General features: G+C 46.1%; 1 protein-coding gene across 1 annotated transcript in view; it reads right to left on the bottom strand.

Annotated features, from left to right (window-relative positions):
- AMFR (autocrine motility factor receptor) overlaps window positions 1-20,748 on the bottom strand; it is a 487,879-nt gene that overhangs the window by 124,643 nt on the left and 342,488 nt on the right. The window contains exon 11 of the mRNA XM_069215844.1: window positions 4,846-4,980. Within this exon, the coding sequence (XP_069071945.1) occupies window positions 4,846-4,980 (135 nt within the window). The remainder of the gene's footprint in view (window positions 1-4,845; window positions 4,981-20,748) is intronic.

Genomic DNA, 20,748 nt, shown 5'->3' with positions numbered 1-20,748 from the left:
TGCCTCCTACTGGTTGGCCACGATGGTAAGAGATTGGAGGCGGAGGCGGAGGCGGAGGCGGCTGCTGGGGGTGGGGGGGTTGCGATGATGGATTGCCGCAAGAGTGGATTGGCCTGATATCTGGCTGCCTGACCTACGGGGTCTGCGGGTACCACATCCTCGGCCTTGCAGAGGCTAGGAAGCTTGTGGCGTGTGGTGGCTGGGTGGCTAAACATGTGGCTGGAAGGCCCTTTCAAGGCCACAAAAGGAATGAAAAGAGGACTGGGAATGACGAAGGGCCATGGATAGGCCCAAGGACTTGGCTGTGGCTTTGCGGTCTTAAGTGCTCCAGCACCTAGTCTGCCTTGTCTCCAAAGCGACGGGAGCAATCAAAGGGGATGTCCATAAGCAAGGCTTGGCCATTCCCTGGAAAACCAGTTCTCAGTCAGGCATGGTGCCGTAAGGCCACCTTCAATGAAACTGCTCTGCCCAGTCGGTGGTATCAGTTCTACATCTAATCGTGAACTTTGCTGCATCTCTCTAGTCAGCAGCAGCTTGGAAAAGTATGGACTAGGCCTCTCCAGAACCATGGGCAGCACTAGCGCAACCAAGTCCTATAGTACATGGGAGTAAAGGCCCAAAAGCCATGTGGTGTTCACAGACCACAGTGTTAGGCTAGTGGAAGAAAACATTTTGTGGCCCTAGATTCCCTATCTGGTGGGTTGGTAGGGAATGCACCAGGATTTACGCGGGACATGGAGGCTTGCATGACCAGGCTCTCCGGGATAGGGTGTTTTGTTAGGACATGGGGGTCCCCTGATGTGGGGCGGTGGGCAATAGTCCTGCTCACAGGAGCCCCTGTGCTGCGCTTGGACCAAGTCCCAAACTGGACATCTCTAAGGGCTTCATTAAAAGGGAGAAGTGGTTTAGCGGGGGCACTCCCGATTGAAGCACCTCTGTCAAGACGTTACCCTTCACTGCCTCCAAGGGCAACTGAAGGTCCAGTACCTCAGCTGCCCTCATCAAATGACGCTTCCTCCTTCGTAGCCACGGTAGGGGGAGAAAGCATGCCAATATCTGGGGAGGTGTACAGTCCACTGACCTCAGTCAAGTCCTCACACCAGTCAGCATTAGGGTCCAGGGGTTGGTATTCTTCAGGGTCCAGAAACCAAACCCCTCCCAACCCTCCCCAAGTCCTAGCTTACAGGATTAGGGCTCAGGCTCTGGCCTGGAAGGCATGGCTCCAGTCGGCGCTGGAGTCTGCGTCAGACCATGCCCCTCCGGCTCAGCGTCCGAGTTGGGGATGAGAATGTGGAAGGTGATGCAGGCTCCTGGAGCATCGACATTGGGACCTGCGCTGGGGAAGGTTGTGATGGCACAATTACCGTTGATTTGGATCCGTGTGTGAATCCAAGGGGCCCAACTGGTTTGAAACCAGTAGGGGCCCCTCCCAAACCCAAGGGCCTAAAGGGGAGCCGGTGGGCAGTCCAAATATGAGGTGCATGGGCTCATAAAACTCACGAAGTTGGGCAGCGGTCCAGGAAACTTGGGGAGCTGCAGAGCTGGCCAGGCACAGGCTACACCGCAGAGCCAGACCTTGGATGGCAACACTCCCTTGTCTTGACTGAAGACCATGACGGACAGGGCAAAGTCAAAGACCTCTTCAAATATTTGTTGTTCTTTTTGTGGGACTTACCCAATGCTTGGACAATTTCAAGTGCGATGAAGATCTTGGGCTCTGCGACTGATCCAAAACCTTCCTCTCAACCAGGATCGAACTTCACAGCATCGCACGTCGAGCAGCAATGAACTGGAGGGACCGCTTCCTCAAGGCTTTGGGGTGCATGGTACGGCAGTCGGCACAGGTCTTTGCGTCTTGGTTGTGTTCCAGGCATCAGAGGTAAACAAGGTGTGGCTTTATGACAGGCACCACCGGGATTGAAGCCGGCCTTCCTAGTGGACATCCCTGCCACACCATGAGACGATTTCTCAAAAAGAATTTAGCAAAAAGTTGAAAAAAGCTCAGTCAAAAATTGACTGTGGGTAGCTTTCTCCGGATCTATGCTGAATGCCATGGAAAGAAAAGAACAAACGTCAGCGCACTGGGATGGCACCATATAAGCATAAAGAACATAACTTTCGGTGCTGTCGATGCTACGCCGAGCCAAACGATGCCACCTACAAGCACGTAGGGGTACTGCTCATGAAACATTTCCGGATCCAGTCTGACACCTGGGGATAAGGTAAGGTAAGGAATCTGTGGGTAGAAGTCTCTATCAGATAAGCTCTGTTTCATTGGAGATATCTAGCTTATTGGCAATTTGTAAATCCAAATATAGCGCATTATCATGCTAGGGAGGGGGGAGTAAACAATCACCCTTACCAGTGTCCTCATGTGTATGTTGAATAGGGTCAGTCAAAGCCAAAAACAGAATGGAGTCTTTGGTGATAGTTGCGTCACATAAGAGACTCCAGGTTAGATTCAGGCTGCATAACAAACTGTTGAGTTTTTTGGGATCTCATAGTTTGACAAGGGGTAGAATTCAGGCCAACATCAGTTCAGAGTTCTACATGGTCATCAGCATCAGGTCATACATAACCACCAATACAGTCTGAATCTGCGATGGGCACCAGCATGGATCTTGGTGCTTATATAGAGGTGTGTAGTGGAGTAGGTAAGGTCTCTGTAGGGTATCCAACGGGGGGCAGACTAAGTCAGGAACAACTCGCTAGATGTAATCAGCCTGAAGACATATGGTGCCATGGGGCCTGAAGGTGCACCAGAAGGAACTGGAATCACACAAAAGATATTCATCATGGACTCCTTGAAGGGAACTCTCTGCTGCCAGGTCAATGACAGCCCAGGAAACAAAGGTGCATTGAGACCAGCTGAGGGATCTTTTCTAAAACAGGGGACTTTAAAGAGATGCAACACTTACCTCGACAATCTCATGCCTCTGTTTTGAACTAGAATGGTGGCATGGGGTTGATTCTGGCTTAATTTTTTTGTGTTTGCGCTTGGACTTCACCTTTCCTGAAGACTTAGAGCAGAAAGGATAACTTTCATGAGAAGAGCTTGCGACGATGTATGAGAATGGCATGCAACCTGGAGCAAGAGTGAAACCTGTGCTGTGACCGCAACCTCTTCAAGTGTTTGGAGATGCACAGCTTCGTCTTTCAGTCCTGGATTGCCTTTGGGCACATGAGGGCAGACATGTTGAGCGACTGGGAGTCAGGCACCAAAGATGCACTTTGTCTGGGTCCATGATCCAGATCTGCTTTTTGCAGTCACTGCATGTTATGAAGCCTGTAATTTTGGAGACATCCCTGGCAGAATATACATTGTGGAAATCATCAAAAGATCAAAAAAAGTTGGGAGCAGACCTCTGCTTCACTTGGGAAGACATAGAAAGAAAGAAACCAATGTAAGCATGCAGGGTTGACCCTTAAATGCTGCTCCACTCTGAGACTTGCAGGGCAATATGGAGTCAATGCAGAGCTGCAATATGCCATCTCTCAGCACACAGGATTACTGCTGCTGAAGTTCTCCGTGCCCAGTCTGGTGCCTGAGAATATTCTTAAGAAACATATTAATTTAACTTCTTGATATGCTCCCTAAAGACCCTGGCCAACAAAGTGGTAGAGCAACTCTCAGAGTAATGGTACAGAACAATGAAGAACAAAAAGAAAGTGGTATTCAGCTTCCTGGGGGATTTAATCTTAGGTTCATGTTTATAATCCAGTTCTGAAGTTCCTTATGACATGACGAAACTGTCTTGAGGGTTTGTAGCATTCAAATAATATATAGGTGGATATCATCAGTACATTGTAGAGGAGGTTCACTGTTTTGTTAGCATTTTGTCTAGCGGTTCTACACAGCGAAAGAAAGACACTCTTCCCTCATTGCCTGTTTTGTGTTATTCGATTTTGATCTCCTGTTCAAATGGTGAGCTGCTGATTAGTCTAGGAGCACTGGGAGCTGGGGTTTCCTTCATCAGAAAAATGTAGTTTATCATCCATAATTGTGAATATGGATTTTCAGTGTTGTTATCAAAATGTGACCCATTTTGGGTATTGCCTACGAGATGAATGTTACTGGTGTATTCTTCTAGGTGGCTTTCTAACATCTTTCAAGGGTCTTTGTGAGTCGTACTTGCACTTCTCTAGCATGTGCAGATCTGTGATGGAGTTTTTAAAAGGTGACAAACTTGATCTATTTTGACAGAACTCTGTTTCAAGAAGGAGATGATTTGCAGCCAGAGAACGTGAAAGGCATCAGAGACCTCTCTGTAAACTTTAACAGCATATGCCTTAACGTCAAGTGCCCTTACATCAAACGGAAGGGTATTCTTCCCAACAATCTGATTAATATTGGGGTTCTTGTGATACAATGCAGGTCTTGCAGTACTTATAGAAGTTAAGAGAGAAAGGTAATAAATCTCAAACTGGTCCTGGAGCCCATTCATAGGCAGAACTATTTGGGTTCATGGATATTATCGCTGGGTCCAATGAAAGATGTTCTTTCTCAACACAGCATGCAAAATAGCTTGAAATGGTATTTTATCAGCCATTTATGGAGACAAGGCACCAGTGAAAGACAAAACTGTTGAGTCCTGTGAAGTGTGCAATCTAATTGGCTCTAGCAAAAGGACACTAGAGTTGATAATAGGGAATTTGTTTTAAGTGGAGTAAACGTTACAGTTCTAGGAAAACAGGAGCAATCTACCATCCCATTCCAAAGCACACCCTGAATAGACAAATTAGACCATAGATAAGGGATTACTTTGCGAAAAGAAACAAAGGAGTAACCCTCTAGGGAAAATAACTGTTAAGACAGCAACAGAGAGATCGAAAAAGTGAACTAACCTGTGTAGGAAAAGGTACTTGAATGCGTCCCTCTAAGATGTTGTCTGTTGTTATTTCCACAGAACGTGTCAATTGCAGATCCATCAGAACTAAGTGGTAAGGAACTTGAGGGAACATATCTTGAATCTGGTGAGCCTGGAATTACAATATTTGTTAAATTGACCAACTGCCTCCATGCATGCTATCCCACATACTGAATGAAAATGTTCTTCATTTTCTAACAAAATATGTTAATTAACTTTCTTTAGGAACGGAGTTTCTGAGCTTTCTCCGACTTCTAGTATTGTGGCAGAACAGAGATTCAAATCAGACTTGAAAGCAAAATATAACTGCCTACTTGTGCAACCAGTGAAACTCAAACTTACATCAAATACCCAATGGACCTAGTAAATGTTACATGACAAATAAATTCACTGCAAAGATATGTACAAAGCCTCAAGGTTTACAGGGTTTAATATGATGTGTGGTGACTGTTTCACTGCTTTAATTACAGAATCAAAAATGGTAGCTCATCTCTCCTCAACATACTTAGAAATATACTGTGGAATTCAAAATGCATCAAACATGGGATCAGTGGGGCCAGATCCATGCAACATTTTCAGGCTACCCACAACTAAATCTCGCTAACTCCAGCCTACAGGTCCCAAGCATGTGACCACCTAATCAACCGCAATAAACAGATGTATAATGTTTGGTAATAGCAGTGCCCATTAATAAAAACATAAGGACACATTTTATTGCAGTCAAATTATTGGTTGTGGATGCGGGTGGAAGGTGGTATTTTAACACCAGAGACCTAGCCAAATTGTGCCAGACTGAGCAAAACGTCACCCAAGTACAATACAATAGAAACTTTATTTTGGCCAAAGGCAATAAAAGTCAAAATCAATACATTGCACTATTAAATATTTTAAGAACCATCTCCCAAAAGGGTTTAGACAAACCGAAGTGGACATCTTTAAAAACATTAAAAAAATACATAGAAAAAACGAAAAAAGAGAAGAAAAGAAAACAGGACTCCATATGGCAGCCATTACATAATATAGTACCGCCAGGTAAGGCAAGAGTGTTCATAATGGGAAGAGCTGTAAACAAGTGTTGACATGGAACAACCAAAGTGCATAGATAAGTACATGTGGTATCATAACCTCATTACAATTTGTGTAGAATAGCACAACATGATAACAATACATTATAGACACTACGAGTGAGTGCCCCTGTATGATTAATCTTAAAGCTCCTGATGGCAAACGGAAGCTTGCTAGACTTGGTGAACTAAATCATAGTGCACCAGTTCCCACATTGGAATAAATTAAGCGAAAGAAAAGCAAATACTATTTACAGCACCAGGGCCAGATCAACCCTGAGGACACAAACCAAGCTAGGCAAATTTATAATGGAGTAGACAGGAAGACAAAAACTTCTTAACCAAGTCCACCATGTGCTCCTTCCAGTCTATTAGTTTTCATGTTTGCCATGCTTCAATTGCAAGTTAAAGCCTGGCCCATTACAGATATGTGAATTACAACCTGTTTAGAATAATAAACAGTAAAGTGCTGGTAATAATTGCAATTCAATTCAAATTCTTGGTACCCAAAAGCATACACAAGTGACAGTTCAAGTACTCAACTCGCTGTAGAGTCATTGTTCGGAACTACACTGGACCTAGTCAACTTAGAGGCTTACTATTTGTTACAATACCCCAATCAACGCTAAAAAGTCAAGTGTGTGTCAAAAGTGTGACTAAAACCCAATATTAAAATCAGTGTTCTCCTAGTGTTTCCCCCTGCCAACTTTTCAGTACAGATTCTCCAAGCCCACATTAAAATCCTGGCAGCAGCAAATACAATGTGTTCTGTGGCGTCATGTTTAAAAATTCTACTCGTTATCCCTAGTTGCGCTATTCCTGCTGATTTACAAACTGGGATGATCCACCTCCTATGTGGTCTGTCATAAATTGAACAGAAGAACAGGAAATAGTCATCAGTTTCAGCGGTACCCAAACAAAACAGGCAATGAGCTGTCGCAGCTACTTGCTTAACCCAATTTGTGGTGAAAGAGTTCATTGGCAGGGTTACAAATCTGAACTTCTTGTACAATGATCTCACTATGGGGGGGGAAGGTGAGGGGGGGCTTATCCTGTCCAGGGGTACTTCAAATCCATGATAACATTTATGCGACAAAATCTTTTCGCTTAGTTTGCCCCCTTCTAACTCATGCCATATTACGTGTATCTTTTGGTCCCAAAAGGCTTGTTTCACTTTAGCAAGGATTTCTTTTTTAATCATTTTTTTTTGTTCAGCGGTTGATTCCTATACTTCTGGCAAACAAATTTCCTCACTTAAAAGTTTGATTTGTTTTAGCTAAGGGGACCTGGGAATATTTATCAATTCCAATATACTCTGTCAGGACTTCCCTATACAGGTCCAGTTTGTCTGTAGTCCACAGACGCACCCAATAAGACAACAGTTTTAAGTGAATCCAATAAACAATTCTTTATAAGGAAAGGTTCATACGTAGAGGGAAGAGGGGAGTGCTCCATGGGAGGTTAACCAGTGACCTTAAGAATTTATTTTCAATGGCAACCAAGACAAAGGCATCCACCCAACCCCACAATTAAGCCCCTTTAGCAGGCACCAGTTAAGGCTGTTGCCCTATCCAACTCAAGCGTAGATGAAATAGCTCCCCTAGAGGTTGCCTTATGTTTCCATGCTAGTGCTGAGGATCTTTTATGAAGAGCCAATCTGCTCTTCTCAACTTGGGGAGCCCAAGATAAGTTGGCAGCAAGTCTAATGCTGAAATCGTCGAAGCATCTGCCTTGTTCCAATGGCACTCCATCCAGACACATCCTGCCTCTAAAAGAATTATGGGGGCTAAGGGTCATAAACATGGATTTTGAGGGATTCACCTCAAGGCCTCTAGCAAAACAAAAATTAGAAAAGCTGTTCAGAAATGCTTGCAGGCCAGATGGTGACCGAGATACGAGGAGCAGGTCGTCTGCAAACATAAGTATTAGCAGACTCTTGCCCGCAACTCTTGGAGCATTGTGTCTGCAACTGGCTACCCAGTCCACTGTACAGTTTATGTGCAAGCTAAAGAGTGTAGTAGCTAATACGAAGCCTTGTGGAATCCCCCGCTGCTTGGTATCCTTGGGGTTAGATCTCCCCCACTGTTCCACCTAACTTGGGCATAGGTATTGGGATGTAAAAAATGAAGAATTCGTAAAAGATCTTCGGGGATGCCATAAGAGTCCAAGACTTTCCACAGACTTTCCCTCTGCACCAGGTCGAATGCCGGCCTCAGGTCAATGAAGGCCACATAGAGATGTTCCCGCCTGATGGTTATGTTCTTCCTGCATATCTGAGAAAAACATGTCACCTGGGCTGCCATCCGGGCCCAGGGCCTTTTCCGCTTTCATTTGTTTTAAGGCCAAAGCAGTTTCCTCTTCACTGAAGGCAAGCAAAGTACTTCTTTCAACCCCTCTCTGGTTATTTAGCTGGGGTCTGGAATAGTCAAGCTCTGCCCTACCTGAGCATTTACTTTGGGGGAGATAAATCTCCACCCATCCTTGGGCGTTCGGGTCCCCCAGAGGTCCTCAATCATTAGTCAAGTTAAGGTGTGCAAATGAACCTACATTGGTACTGGAGTTATCTTTGTTCCAAGCCTCGTAAAGGTCCCCAAAATGAGACACCCAAACTTCTGGCGATACAACAGATTCCAAATGGCTGTCTACACTACGAGAACCCTCTGCTATAAGCTTCCAGAATCCCTTGGTGTTTTTATTCCTTAGAGCAATTGTCAGCTTCTCCCATTATGTTTTCTTCATGCGTGCTTTGCTTGCACCAGAATGATCCTGTATTCATTCCAAGCTACACTAATGGCCCCAGTTTCTTTACTTCTGATTGTTTCCAAAGGTTTAGTTTTAGCTCTCCTGCACCCACTCGTGTACCACCACAAAGGATTTTGGGTGTAGTTTTCCTTTGGCCTATTCTTATAAAAAGAGGTTTAAGGGAGTCTATAAGGGTGCAGTGAAAATCTACGAAATGTATGCTGGCAGTATCCAGGCATATGTACGGGGCTAGATTATCTGCAAAAGTATTGCATATTTGAATTTGGGTATTAATATCAGTTGCTAGACTTTTCTGTTTTATGGACCTTCTGCTGTTAGTGAATTCAATTTGACTTTGGTCTTTGGTGTCTGGCAGGTTTAAGCCCACAAATGGTGCTCTTCAGAAGAGAGCACTTAGGGTATCGTGACACTACATGGCCTTTTTACCACTCTCATATACATCAACAATGTCCACAGGGATCCATTTATAAAAATACAGTCAATGTTATTGGTGCACTTCCCTCTCTTAAATATTGGATGTGGTGGATAATCAGAGACCGGGGGCCCATTCACTACTTGTAAGTTGTATGCTACTAGCAGATCTATTACTTGAGACTAGGTCTTGGATTTCCCAGTGGCACTAGCAGTTGAGACAAAAGCTGAACTTTTAGGGACACTCGATAAGTCCTCCTGAGCCTCAAAATTAGGGGTCAGGGGGATATACGTGTTGCAATAATTTTATGTCGATTAGCATCTAAATCTTCTAGCAGGTTTGATGATCACTCTAATGTTCCAGAGGACATCCTAGGAGCTGTTAATCTTACATAGATGTTAAAAATAGCGATATAGGCTACCCTACTCTTGCGGCAAGTGTCAATCATTATTCCCAGTATGTCTCTACTTCTATCTGGGAGTCGCCTGGCTCCACTGAAAATGTCCAACCTTAACCATATAAGCAATGCCCCAGAGGCCCTCTCCCAGAGCTTGAGGGTTATGCGTTAGCGTGGAAGGTAAAATACCCTGATCTAAATAATGGTTCCGTGGCCCACACCTCTTGTAGTAATATAATGTGATGATTGTTAATGAATGTGATCCAATTAGGGTCTCCCAATTAGGCCCTAACCCCAGCAATATTCCAGGATAGTAATTTTAAGCTAGCTTTGTGTCTAGAGGGTGCGCTAATTTCTTGCGCAGTTGGATTCTCTACCTGTGGCACTATTGGAGTGCCTTGCTGGGGGCACATATGGCTTTCTAATCTTCCCATCTCCTCAGGACTTGAATCTTTTTTTGCTCGCCCCTTTGGTGAGGCACACTTGCTCCAGTCCTGACATAGTCAATTAATATCAGATAAGTCAGCTGCATTGGCCATGCTGAAAGTAGGAGAGGGCACTCAGGTTTTAAAAGATGGGGAGTGACTCCCGAGGTGTGTTATCAACATAATTGTAGGGGGATGTGGGGCTTTAACTGTAGGTCTAATCAGAGTATTAATAGCAGGTCTAAATCTGTTTTCTAGGGCTATTAAACCTTTCACAATCTCTGAATTTGCCAGCTTCAGCCCTATGTGGTAAAGGTCTGAAGTATTATTGCTAAATCTGGTGGCCTAATAGATATCCTCTCTGATCACCGATCTGCACCCCCTCACCTATCTAATCCAATGAATTGCCTTGTTTGGAAGTGAATGGGGAGTTTCCTTAGAGCCCCCCCGCACCTTGGGACACTGGTTAAGTATAAGTCATACTCCTGCTTTCCAGGAGGCAGCAGCCCAACACAAGGAAAGGGTTGGGTAGGAGGGCCTTGACAACCTTGGTAACGGGAAATGGTTTCTCATTCAACTCATTGGAAGGGATTTTATTGCCTCCACTTCTCATGGAGGTGAGTTTATACCCTACGCTAGCGAGGGCTTTGGCAGTTGCCCCCCTTTTTAAAGCTCCCACACTGGAACTATGTGCCTCAGATACATTTCATGAGTGGGGGGTAAGATATTATTAGTAGAGTGAACTTCTAATGAGGTTGCATAGTACTTGTGTGAAGAGTATACATTTCCAACTATAGCCAAGGAATATGAACTAATGTGAGTTATTAAGGATAAAGGACATCTTGATAATTACTTCCCTTAGGCCCCTTATCACTTGTTTTATAGTAGCTAACTGTGGGCAGAGGTATTTTGTTTCAGGATTTGGGTCAGGGTCAGCAGCACTAGGAAAGGGAAACAAGGTTATAGGATTGTTTCTACATCGAACCAATTGGTACATTCTACAGCTATTGTGTTACCTTCAGTAGGGTGGGTCAAGGGCTGTAGCCTACATGGAAAAGCTAATGCAGAATTAGTGTCTGCTGCAAAAGGCACATGTACAGGAATCTTATTGTTCGAACGGGATAGTGAACAATTATTCCTGGTGTAAAGTGCCCCTTTTAGCATGGTTACATCCTGGAGGACCAGTGACCTCTACAAACCCCCAAAGGACTGCCAGCCCACCAGAGAACCAAGAGCTCCTGCGGACAGCGGCTCTGTCCACAAGAAACTCCAAGAAGGACCCAAGAACCACCACGGATCTGCGAGTCCTGCCCACTCTGCACCAAATGCTTCTGGCCCGGAGTCCAGGTAGCCCACCCGTCCAGAGTAGGTCCCCAGGCGACTCTGACCTTGTGTGCATCATGGGTTGACCCAATCTGGCTAACACGACAACGCCTGCAGCCTAAATACAGAGGACACCCCTGATTGCGTGAGAACCAGACAAAGATACCCAACTCCCAAAGGCACTAATGCACCGCAGTCCCCTGGCATTGGGGAATCCGACTGACGGTCCAACAACGTTCAGCGGGCGGCCCGCCTCCTTGTCCAGCCTTTGGTTTTCCAGAACCAACACCCTGGTCCCATCCCACAGCATCTTTTGTGACCCTCGGGATCCCCCTATTAGAAAGCATTAGGAGCCCAACGCTGTGTATGCATCCAGCACCCGGCCATCCCGTAGGTGTGTATTTGGTGGTAACCTGTAGCCTCCCCCCCCCCCCCAAGTGCTTACCTAAACCCCCAGGTCTGCCCTTCGAAGTCGTGGGTACTTACCTGCCAGCAGATTTGTTTCCAAGTGCCCTCAGTCTCCATAGGATCCCATTATAACTCGAACACCACATTTGACCTCTGCACCTGGCCGGCCCCATGTTGCTGGTGGTGTATGCTTGGGGTCATCTTGAACCTTGACCAGTGGACTAGAAGTCGAGTACACACCTCAAAACTGCACTAACACTCCCCCCCCACCCCATACCACCCTCCCAGGACTGCTCTGAAAATGGCACTGTCAAACTTTCAAAGTAAAAAGTGTTACTTGCCTGTAAACTGTTTTATTTGCAAGTATGTTTGATACATACTTACAATTGTACTTACCTGCAATGAGAATCTTTTGGTTCTAGAATTAAAGTAACAAATATATTTTTTCCATATAAATACATTGGCTTGAAGTTGGTCATTGAGTGTGTGTCTCATTTCTTGACTGCGTGTGTACAACCAATGCTATATACTACTCTCTGATAAGCCTAACTGCTTGACCACACTTCCACAAAAGAGAGCATGGGTATGATCTACTTTAGCCTGTTAAGCCTCTGGGGAACCCCTTGACTCTGTGCGCACCATGTCTCATTTCTATAAGGTATAAACAGAGCCAGCTTCCTACACATGGGTTTGAAGAAGGATGTGATGTCACCTTTCTCTCCCTTCCCTGTTTTTGTCCCCTTAGCTTTTGGCACTAACAGCCCTTCCACCTACTCAATAAGAACATCTATTTCATCAAGTGCACAGTTTTCCGCTGCATGTCTAGGTTGCTTCCCAGCTTTCCCCATATCAGGTGCTTTGTCACTGACTTTACGTTTAACCATTGTGACGACTAGAATGAATTCCCCAAAATACAATGTGTGCTCTAGGGCACAGCTAGAATCCTAGTGTGCGAGAGCATTTACTGCTTACAAGCACCTTGTCAACCGTTATATACCTATACCACCCAGAGTGTAACGAATAGCAGTTGTGTACGCTAATACTTCCTTCTGCTGTGTTCCTGTAAACCCCCACCACCACCACCAATATAGTGGTAAAGTGCTCAGAGGAATTTGATGACTATGTATTTGGGACACAAAATCAGGAACACTCACCGCTGCACGCTGTTCCTGCGGGTCACACTTTAACCATATCATCAATGAGAAGAAAGTATTAAGACATAAAAGTTAAAACTGAAGGTGTAGTTCCCAATCAGGGGAACGCCAATACAATTCAGGGGGATAACAATGTGTAATACACTTTTACAGCAGAAGTTCCTTGGCATCTGTCAGGGAAAAAGACGTCAGGCAAAAAGTCTAGCTCCAAATATCAGGCAAAGAGAAGGATACTGATGTTGGTTATAATGGTGCAAACACAGTAATCTCATCGGTCACAGGGATTTAAAATTTAAAAAGGAATGTAATTGTTTACTGCCCCATGACCTCCAGCCTTACGCCAGCTTAGTCCGCTCCTCGTGGGCTAGAAAATAAGCCAATGGGTAGACCAAGCCCATGTAATTTAACAGCTATGTCTGTAAATATGAAGGAGCAGAGAGAAGGGCAACAAGCCCACACTCACGTGGCAAGACTTTAGCTCCGACCTCTTTGGGCGAGAAGAAGAGCCAAGGGCAGTGGCGCTGCCCTGCCACCTTCAGTCACTGACAGGTGCACGATGGGCCTACCTTTGGCCCGGACGGCGCAGTCCACATGCGTCCCATGTGGCGGGATGAGGATGCACTTTTTATAGCGCTATGTCAAGTGCGCTCTGGGACTACCTCCTGGGGCCCTCTCCTTGCCTCCTTGGTCTGCAAACAACGTCCGGCGCGGAAAGGCTTTTCAAACTGCATTGTCTATGAGGCTTTGCAACAGAAATAAAGCACTAAATGAACATTTGCCAGCCCTCCACCACTCACAAGAAAACATATCAATGCTTTGCAACTGTTTTGCTAAGTGCAGCAATGTGAAGGAAATCCACCTTTTCTACATGAACGGCTATGATTAATCATCTTTACCTGCCCGCTATTTCTGGCTGACATTAGAACACTGTGAATGTAACATTACTTACTATTCAGTGTCAGGGTTTATGTGTTCTGGGCCTTGTACTGTATTGGTAAAACTGGTGTTCAGCCATAAATGGTGCAGAAAATGCACCAGTGGCATGGGGGTTAAAGCTCAAATGTGGGCTGCAGTGTGTAGTCAGACCACCCACAAATATGACAAAAATATATGGCTACTTTAGCAACACAAAAGAATGATGGACGGAGTGCTGAACAATGCAAACACCAACACCCAGTCACAGATCTGGGTTTAATCTATTGTTTTTTTGCTCACCATGCCACCCCAGTTTGGACCCAGCCATATGCAAATCAGTCAGAAAATATATGGCTGCCAGGAGCACCATTATGCTCTGGCTTGGAGCTAGTTTAAAAGCACTGCTGTGTCACATGAAGGGAACAAGTCTTTGCCATGTAAGCTAATCTTTTTTTATATATTAATAAGACACCCCTAAAGAGTGCCTGTACGCCAAAAGGGTAGCGATAGAGATCTAAATGTATTTATATTTTTAAATAGGTGCCATTACAGAGACTCAAGGCCTAAATGCAGGTTCATGGTGGATATTTAAGCTGCCTTCTCCAGATATACTCCAAGATATAATTAAAATTATTGTTTTTGTATCTCCTCTTGGAAAAAGGCGTGCAACACATTAAACTGAATCAAAGTTATTTCCCCCTTAGTTTTACAAATGTGATTTAAAGGTAGAATCAGATGTGTGATCATTTTAGGGGTAAAGTGTTGCTAAGCAGGTCAGGACTGCATGTTAATTTGGAGCAATAGTGTATGTTCCTAATACATTCTGAATTGGACCAATGTGCATTTTTAGCTCAGAACACCTTCCTGGAGTAGAACCTAAACATTTAAATATCAAAGTATTTAGATCTCAGGGTGACAGTAAGTGATGGGAAACTTGAGGAAAGCTGTGACATCAGTTAGGACATAAGACTCTCTTTTAGAGTACATTTCCACTTCCTCCATTGGGAGAAGTAGGGATAATAAAAATGCTAATACGCCAGAGAATGCTGCAATTTTTTATTGAGATCTTCCTCATACTCAAATGCTTATTTTTTTAGAAGCTTAATAGTTAATTATTAGACTTACAGCGTGCAGGGAAAAGGAAAGGATTAGCAATAGAGATAACTATGCTACTGTTAGCAGAAGGAGAACCAGGACACAAATCTGGAAAATAATTACTTTGTTTCCCAGTTAGTGTGACCAATGCACTGGATAAACAAAACACAGCTGTGCTTATGTTTCAGAAAATACAAGCCTGTATTAGTAGTGAGTTTTATTGGAGTTGTTCTAGGAAATTGGAGACTAACAAAAGTATACCCCATAGTGCTCCTTGCTGGGAGACACTGTTGGCAAAGTATATGTGAAACTTGGTTAATAAGACTGCATACCCCCCAAAAATGCCCCTATGGTGCCTACCAAGGTTTAGGGAGCTGGCAAAAAATTATGATAAAAGACTGTAGAAAAAGGATGTGACTCTGAAGGTAGTTGGCCAACATTTCGCAGTGGTATGCCACAATTTTGAATCCATGAGACATGATTGTGAGATAGAAACTGGACATTTTATGGTGCACTCCATATTGGTTAGAGCAGCTAGACTAACTTGGACTGAGAAGGACAAAGAACCAATAAAATCGGACATACTATGAAACATCCTTTAGAGAATTGCAGACATGCAATCATCATAATACGCACATCATAGCACCTGCCTCTTATTCCAATATATCAACAAGAAATTATAAGTGGGAGCTTAAGACAGATGATTCCAAACATAGATTTGGGGACAATTTTGGAACCATAAAAAAGTAACAAAGAACCCCAGATTCAAATTTACACAGCCCATTTACATCAAACCTATCTATCCCTACACAAGAAAACCAAGATGTACGCCAGGGCAATAGATTCCTATCTGCGATGACTACAGACGCACACATTTCTACCACATGGTGTGGGAACATCAACAGATACAAAATAGTCATCTGAATACTAGTATATCTTTACATATGTGCGGGGAGGGAGGATTTAAGTTGGTCCTGTTTTGTTATTGCTGATGGCTATAAGGTGAAAACGTATTCAATACGTGACTAATGACTTGATTTATAACCACAACTGTTGTATGGCATGATACTAAGGATGCAATACTAAGTGTCTCAAATTGTACTATGTAATCGCATACATTGAAAAGTCAATAAAGAACTAAAATATACAAAAGAATGTCTGAACCGAAAATGGCTAAGAATCACTAGTGCCACTTACTGCACCTTAAGAATACACATTCTTGGCTAGAGTTAGCATCCCTGCTCTCCAGGGGGCAATAGTCTGACCTCTGAATCAGGAAGGCAGGGGTGTTGTCAACAACGGGCTCTTTAGCAGGAATTGACCATCTCGATGGCGCAGGAAAAAGGTCAATATTAACACTAGAGGTCTTTTGTCTTGCAGATGTCAGGTGGGCTGTTCTCATTCAATCCCAGTGCCCTCCTAGGCCCTCTTACTAGTCAGGTAGAGGTGAATAACCACTTGGAATTCATTTTCACCTTATTCTGAATTGAACAACCTAACTTTATTGGGTGGCAATTCCACTCAGTAAAATCGTATGAAGTTTTGGCAACAACAGCAAACAAGCCACTTGATTGTTTTTTTTTCCTTACAAGGTGGTGATGGGGGCATACAATGCTCCCCTGCAAGAAAACATCTTCCTCTGACTCCCCCCCCTCCCCCACACACCCCACCAGCTAAACTCAACCAAAGGTCCCCGTATACATTTACCACTTGCTAAGAGCAAGAGGTAAGAAGTTACTTACCTTCGATAGCATCCTTTTAGATGGATACTCTATCTAAATACAGATTCCTCGCCTTTAAAATATTCCCAGGTACCAGACGGAACCTGGAAGATTTTTCAGAATAGGCTGTGTGTGTCAGAAGGTGGCATTGTGCAGCTACCGGTCAACCCCGCTCTGCCCTGGACGTGACAGCTGGAATCGCACACAGGCAACACCAAAGTGTACTGATGTTGGTTTATTTCTTGACATTGTCGGCGCCAAAAAACTATTTGTGGCAGCTTCCAGGTTTAAAAGTTGGGACCTTTTTAATTTTGAATAGATTATACTTCACAGAATGAAGAGGCGGGATGGTGGTAAGGAATATGCAGTTAGATAAGAGTATCCATCAGAAAGAGCATTGCTGAAGATAAGTAACTTGTTCTTCTGATGGATCTTTCTAACCACAGATTCCTCACCTTTAGAATACATTCCAAAGCAGTCTCTCCCAATTCCTTCGTCGCTTTGCGCTGTAGCATTGGGCCATCTGTTGACTTTTCCAAAGATTTGTGTGCTGGTTATGCACTAGTTCTTTTCTCTTCTTTTTTTTTTTGATAAAGAATTTTTATTGATTTTTGCAAGAAAAGAAAAGTCATGATACAAACATCAAAACACGATGCCAACGGGCATCCAACCTTGGTCAAACCTGTGCTCCCAGACAGCGCTTATATTAGAGATGGCGTGTTATTCGGGAGCCTAGTGCGGCCTCCCATTTCCCCCAAATCCTATTGTATTTATTCGGACATCCTCTGGCCTCATATACAAGTTTTTCACTCTGCGCGCACCAATCCACTCCCCGTCTCCATTTAGCCAATGATGGGGCACTCTTGGCCTTCCAGTTTGCCACTATATCTCTCTTAGCCACCAAGCACGCCACCCCGAGGAAAATTCGATCTGGTCTCCTTAGCTCGGTGTCACCCATGATCCCAAGGAGGAGGGACAGAGGCTCTCTCTCTATATTCTCCTGTAACACCTCAGAAACCTCCCCCAAGACAGCTCCCCAATAGGCTACCATGGCCGGGCAAGTCCACACCATGTGGAAGAAGTCAGCTGTAGGATTTCTGCAACGGGGGCACTCCGCAGTGGGGCGGAGGCCCGCTCTGTGTAGTTTGTCGGGTGTGAAGTATGCTGTGTGCAAAAAATAGGTTTGTTTCAGTCTAAGGCGGGTAGCGATCGCCAGGGCACGCGGGGCCATTAGCGCCTCCCCCCATTCCATCTCTTCCATGGGGCCTACCCACCCCTCCCATCTCTGGCGAAGTACCCCCAGGGAACCCTAGGTGCCGGAGATCAGGGTGCGATATATCTGGGAAACACCTCCCCTGCCCAGGCCCCCCCATCATTGCCTTGGCCTCCATGAGGCTGCATTCGGGTATGGTTTCTCCCACTCGGATATGTAGTGATAAGGCATGTCGGAGCTGGAGGTATCTGTGGAACTGTGTCTTATTTAATGAAAAGTTTTTCTGGAGATCTTCAAAGGACCGTATGTGTGACCCGTTCCAGACATCGCCGAGTGTGGAGATGCCTATGTTGTCCCAGTTCTGAAACCCCTCCAGGCCCGCCACCTCCACCAATTGCCTCCCATGCCACAGTGGGGTCTGTTGGGTAAGTCGCCGCCACCACCCCGTCGATTTTTGAGACGTCCACCATCCCTGCAGAACCACCCTGGTCACATCTGGGACGTCTCGAGAGATCGGACCTCCATAGAGGGTGCTCAAAATCCATGGGTAACCCATCGTTTGGAGCTCCAGTCGGTATGCCGGGTCTGTCCACCCACCCCCCATCCAGTCATTAATCACAAGTACTTGTGACGCAGGATGGTAGTAATGGATATTGGACATGCCCAAACCTCCATCATATACATCCCTCTGGCAAGTTTTGAGCGCTAACCGTGAGCGGGCTCCGCTCCATATAAATTGGCGCGCCAATGAGTCCATTTCCCCAAACCATTTCCTAGGGATGGGATGGGGAAAATTTTGCAGGAGATAGAGGAGTCTAAGAAGGATCATCATCTTGTAGAGCGCTATTCTACCAAGCAGATTAAGAGGGAGTGTCCTCCAGTGTAGGAGATCACTTTTGATTTTTCTGGTTAACGGTGTAATGTTAAGTTCCCATGTCAACTCAGGGAGAAGTGAAATGTATATTCCCAGGTATTTAAAGCTGTTTCGTCGTACTGGAATACTCCGCTGCCAGTCCACACATTCTCCGGACTGGTGTAGGGGGACCAATAGGGACTTGGCGGGGTTCAGGATCAGCCCGAGGCTTCTGCGAAAAGACCCAGGATCTCTAGCACGCGGGGGCCACTTTTAGCCGGGTTGGAGATATATAGGAGGACATCGTCTGCGTATAGCGCCACACGATCCTCTGCACAAGCAGGCCAGGACCAGCCTTCGATCAGGGGATCTCCTCGCAGGAGTATTGCAAGAGGCTCTATCATTAACGCGAAGAGCAATGGGGATAGCGGGCAACCCTGCCGGGTTCCGCGGCCAATAGGGAACGGGTCGGAGACCACTCCATTCACCCGGACTCGAGCTGTCGGCTTGGAGTACAGGAGTCTCACCAGGCCGCGGAATCTGGGACCAAGCCCATTTTTCTGCAGGACCAGTTCAAGGTAGGACCAATCCACTGTGTCAAAGGCTTTTGCAAAGTCCAGTAAGAGTAATGCCAAGGGTGTGTGTGACAGAGTCTTGCGATGTGCCAGAGCCAGATGCAACCGCCTAATGCAGTGCCTGGTACTACGAGCGGGCATGAAGCCACATTGGTCAGGGTGCACCAATGTGGGCATTATCTCCTTCAATCTGGCGGCCAGGGTCGAAGAAAGCACTTTGATCTCAATATCTAGAAGTGAGATGGGTCGGTATGCCGAACAATGCCGCGATGGGGGTTGGGTTTTAGGGATCACTACTATCGTAGCCTGGTCAATCTCGGTGGGAAATCGGCCTAATTTCTCGGCTTCTCCATACATGTTGAATAGGTGGGGACCCAATATATCACTGCATTTGCTATATATCTCTGCCGGGAGTCCGTCGGGGCCTGGGGTCTTGCCCGTTGCCAGGTTGGAAATTGCACTGGTGATCTCTGCAAGGCTAATAGTTTCGTCCATCCTATCCCTTGTCTCCAGGGAGATCCTGGGGAGAGTGACCTCATTCAGGAGGGGAGCCTCTTTCTCAGTGGCGGGGCGGGGGTGCATTGCATAGAGGCGGGCATAATAGGAGGCAAAGCTTTGTGCGATTTCAGCCGGTGTCCTAGAGAGGGAGCCCGAGGGCTCTAAAATCTCAGGTATAACCCTGCTGGCTAGAGGGCGAGCGGCCAGCCAGTGCAAGAGCTTCCCATTTTTGTCCCCCCAGCCATATATGGGGGCTACCGAAGCTCTCCACATGCACCTAGCCGAATCTAGCATTATGGGGGTCATTCCGACCCCGGCGGATGCCGCCCGCCTGGCGGGATCCGCCAGAAGACCATACCGCGGTCAAATGACCGCGGCGGTCATTCTGACTTTCCCGCTGGGCCGGCGGGTGACCCCCAGAAGGCCGCCCGCCGGCCCAGCGGGAAAGCCCCTTCAACAATGAAGCCGGCTCCGAATGGAGCCGGCGGAGTTGAAGGGGTGCGACGGGTGCAGTGGCACCCGTCGCGATTTTCAGTGTCTGCTAGGCAGACACTGAAAATCATTATGGGGCTCCCAGGGGCCCCACGACACCCGTTCCCGCCATCCTGTTGGACCAGGATGGCGGGAAGGGGGTCTGAATCCCCATGGCGGTGCTGCGAGCAGCGCCGCCCTGGAGGATTCTTTGGGGCAGGGGTAAACCGGCGGGAAACCGCCGGTTGCCCTTTTCTGACCGCGGCTTTACCGCCGCGGTCAGAATTGCCCATGAAGCTCCGCCAGCCTGTTGGCGGTGCTTCCGCGGCACGCTGCCCTGGCGGTTTTCAACCGCCAGGGTCAGAATGACCACCTATGTGTTTAATTTCTTCTCTGACCATAGTTAGCTGCCTCAGGGCAGCGGCAGACGAAGAGGTCATTTGTTGGCGTTCCAGTCTCAGGGCCTTGGCCTCCAGGTCAGAGATCTGGGAGTTCCTGTCCCGTTCGCAGGAACGGAGACGGTGCTTGGCATGCCCTCTGAGGGTAGCCTTACAGGCGGCCCATAGTGTTCCCGGGGATCGAACCGACCCCAG

The sequence above is a fragment of the Pleurodeles waltl genome, chromosome 12 (assembly GCF_031143425.1).
Source record: "Pleurodeles waltl isolate 20211129_DDA chromosome 12, aPleWal1.hap1.20221129, whole genome shotgun sequence".
Classification (NCBI taxonomy): Eukaryota; Metazoa; Chordata; class Amphibia; order Caudata; family Salamandridae; genus Pleurodeles; species Pleurodeles waltl.
This window is presented reverse-complemented; position numbering and strand designations above follow the sequence as displayed.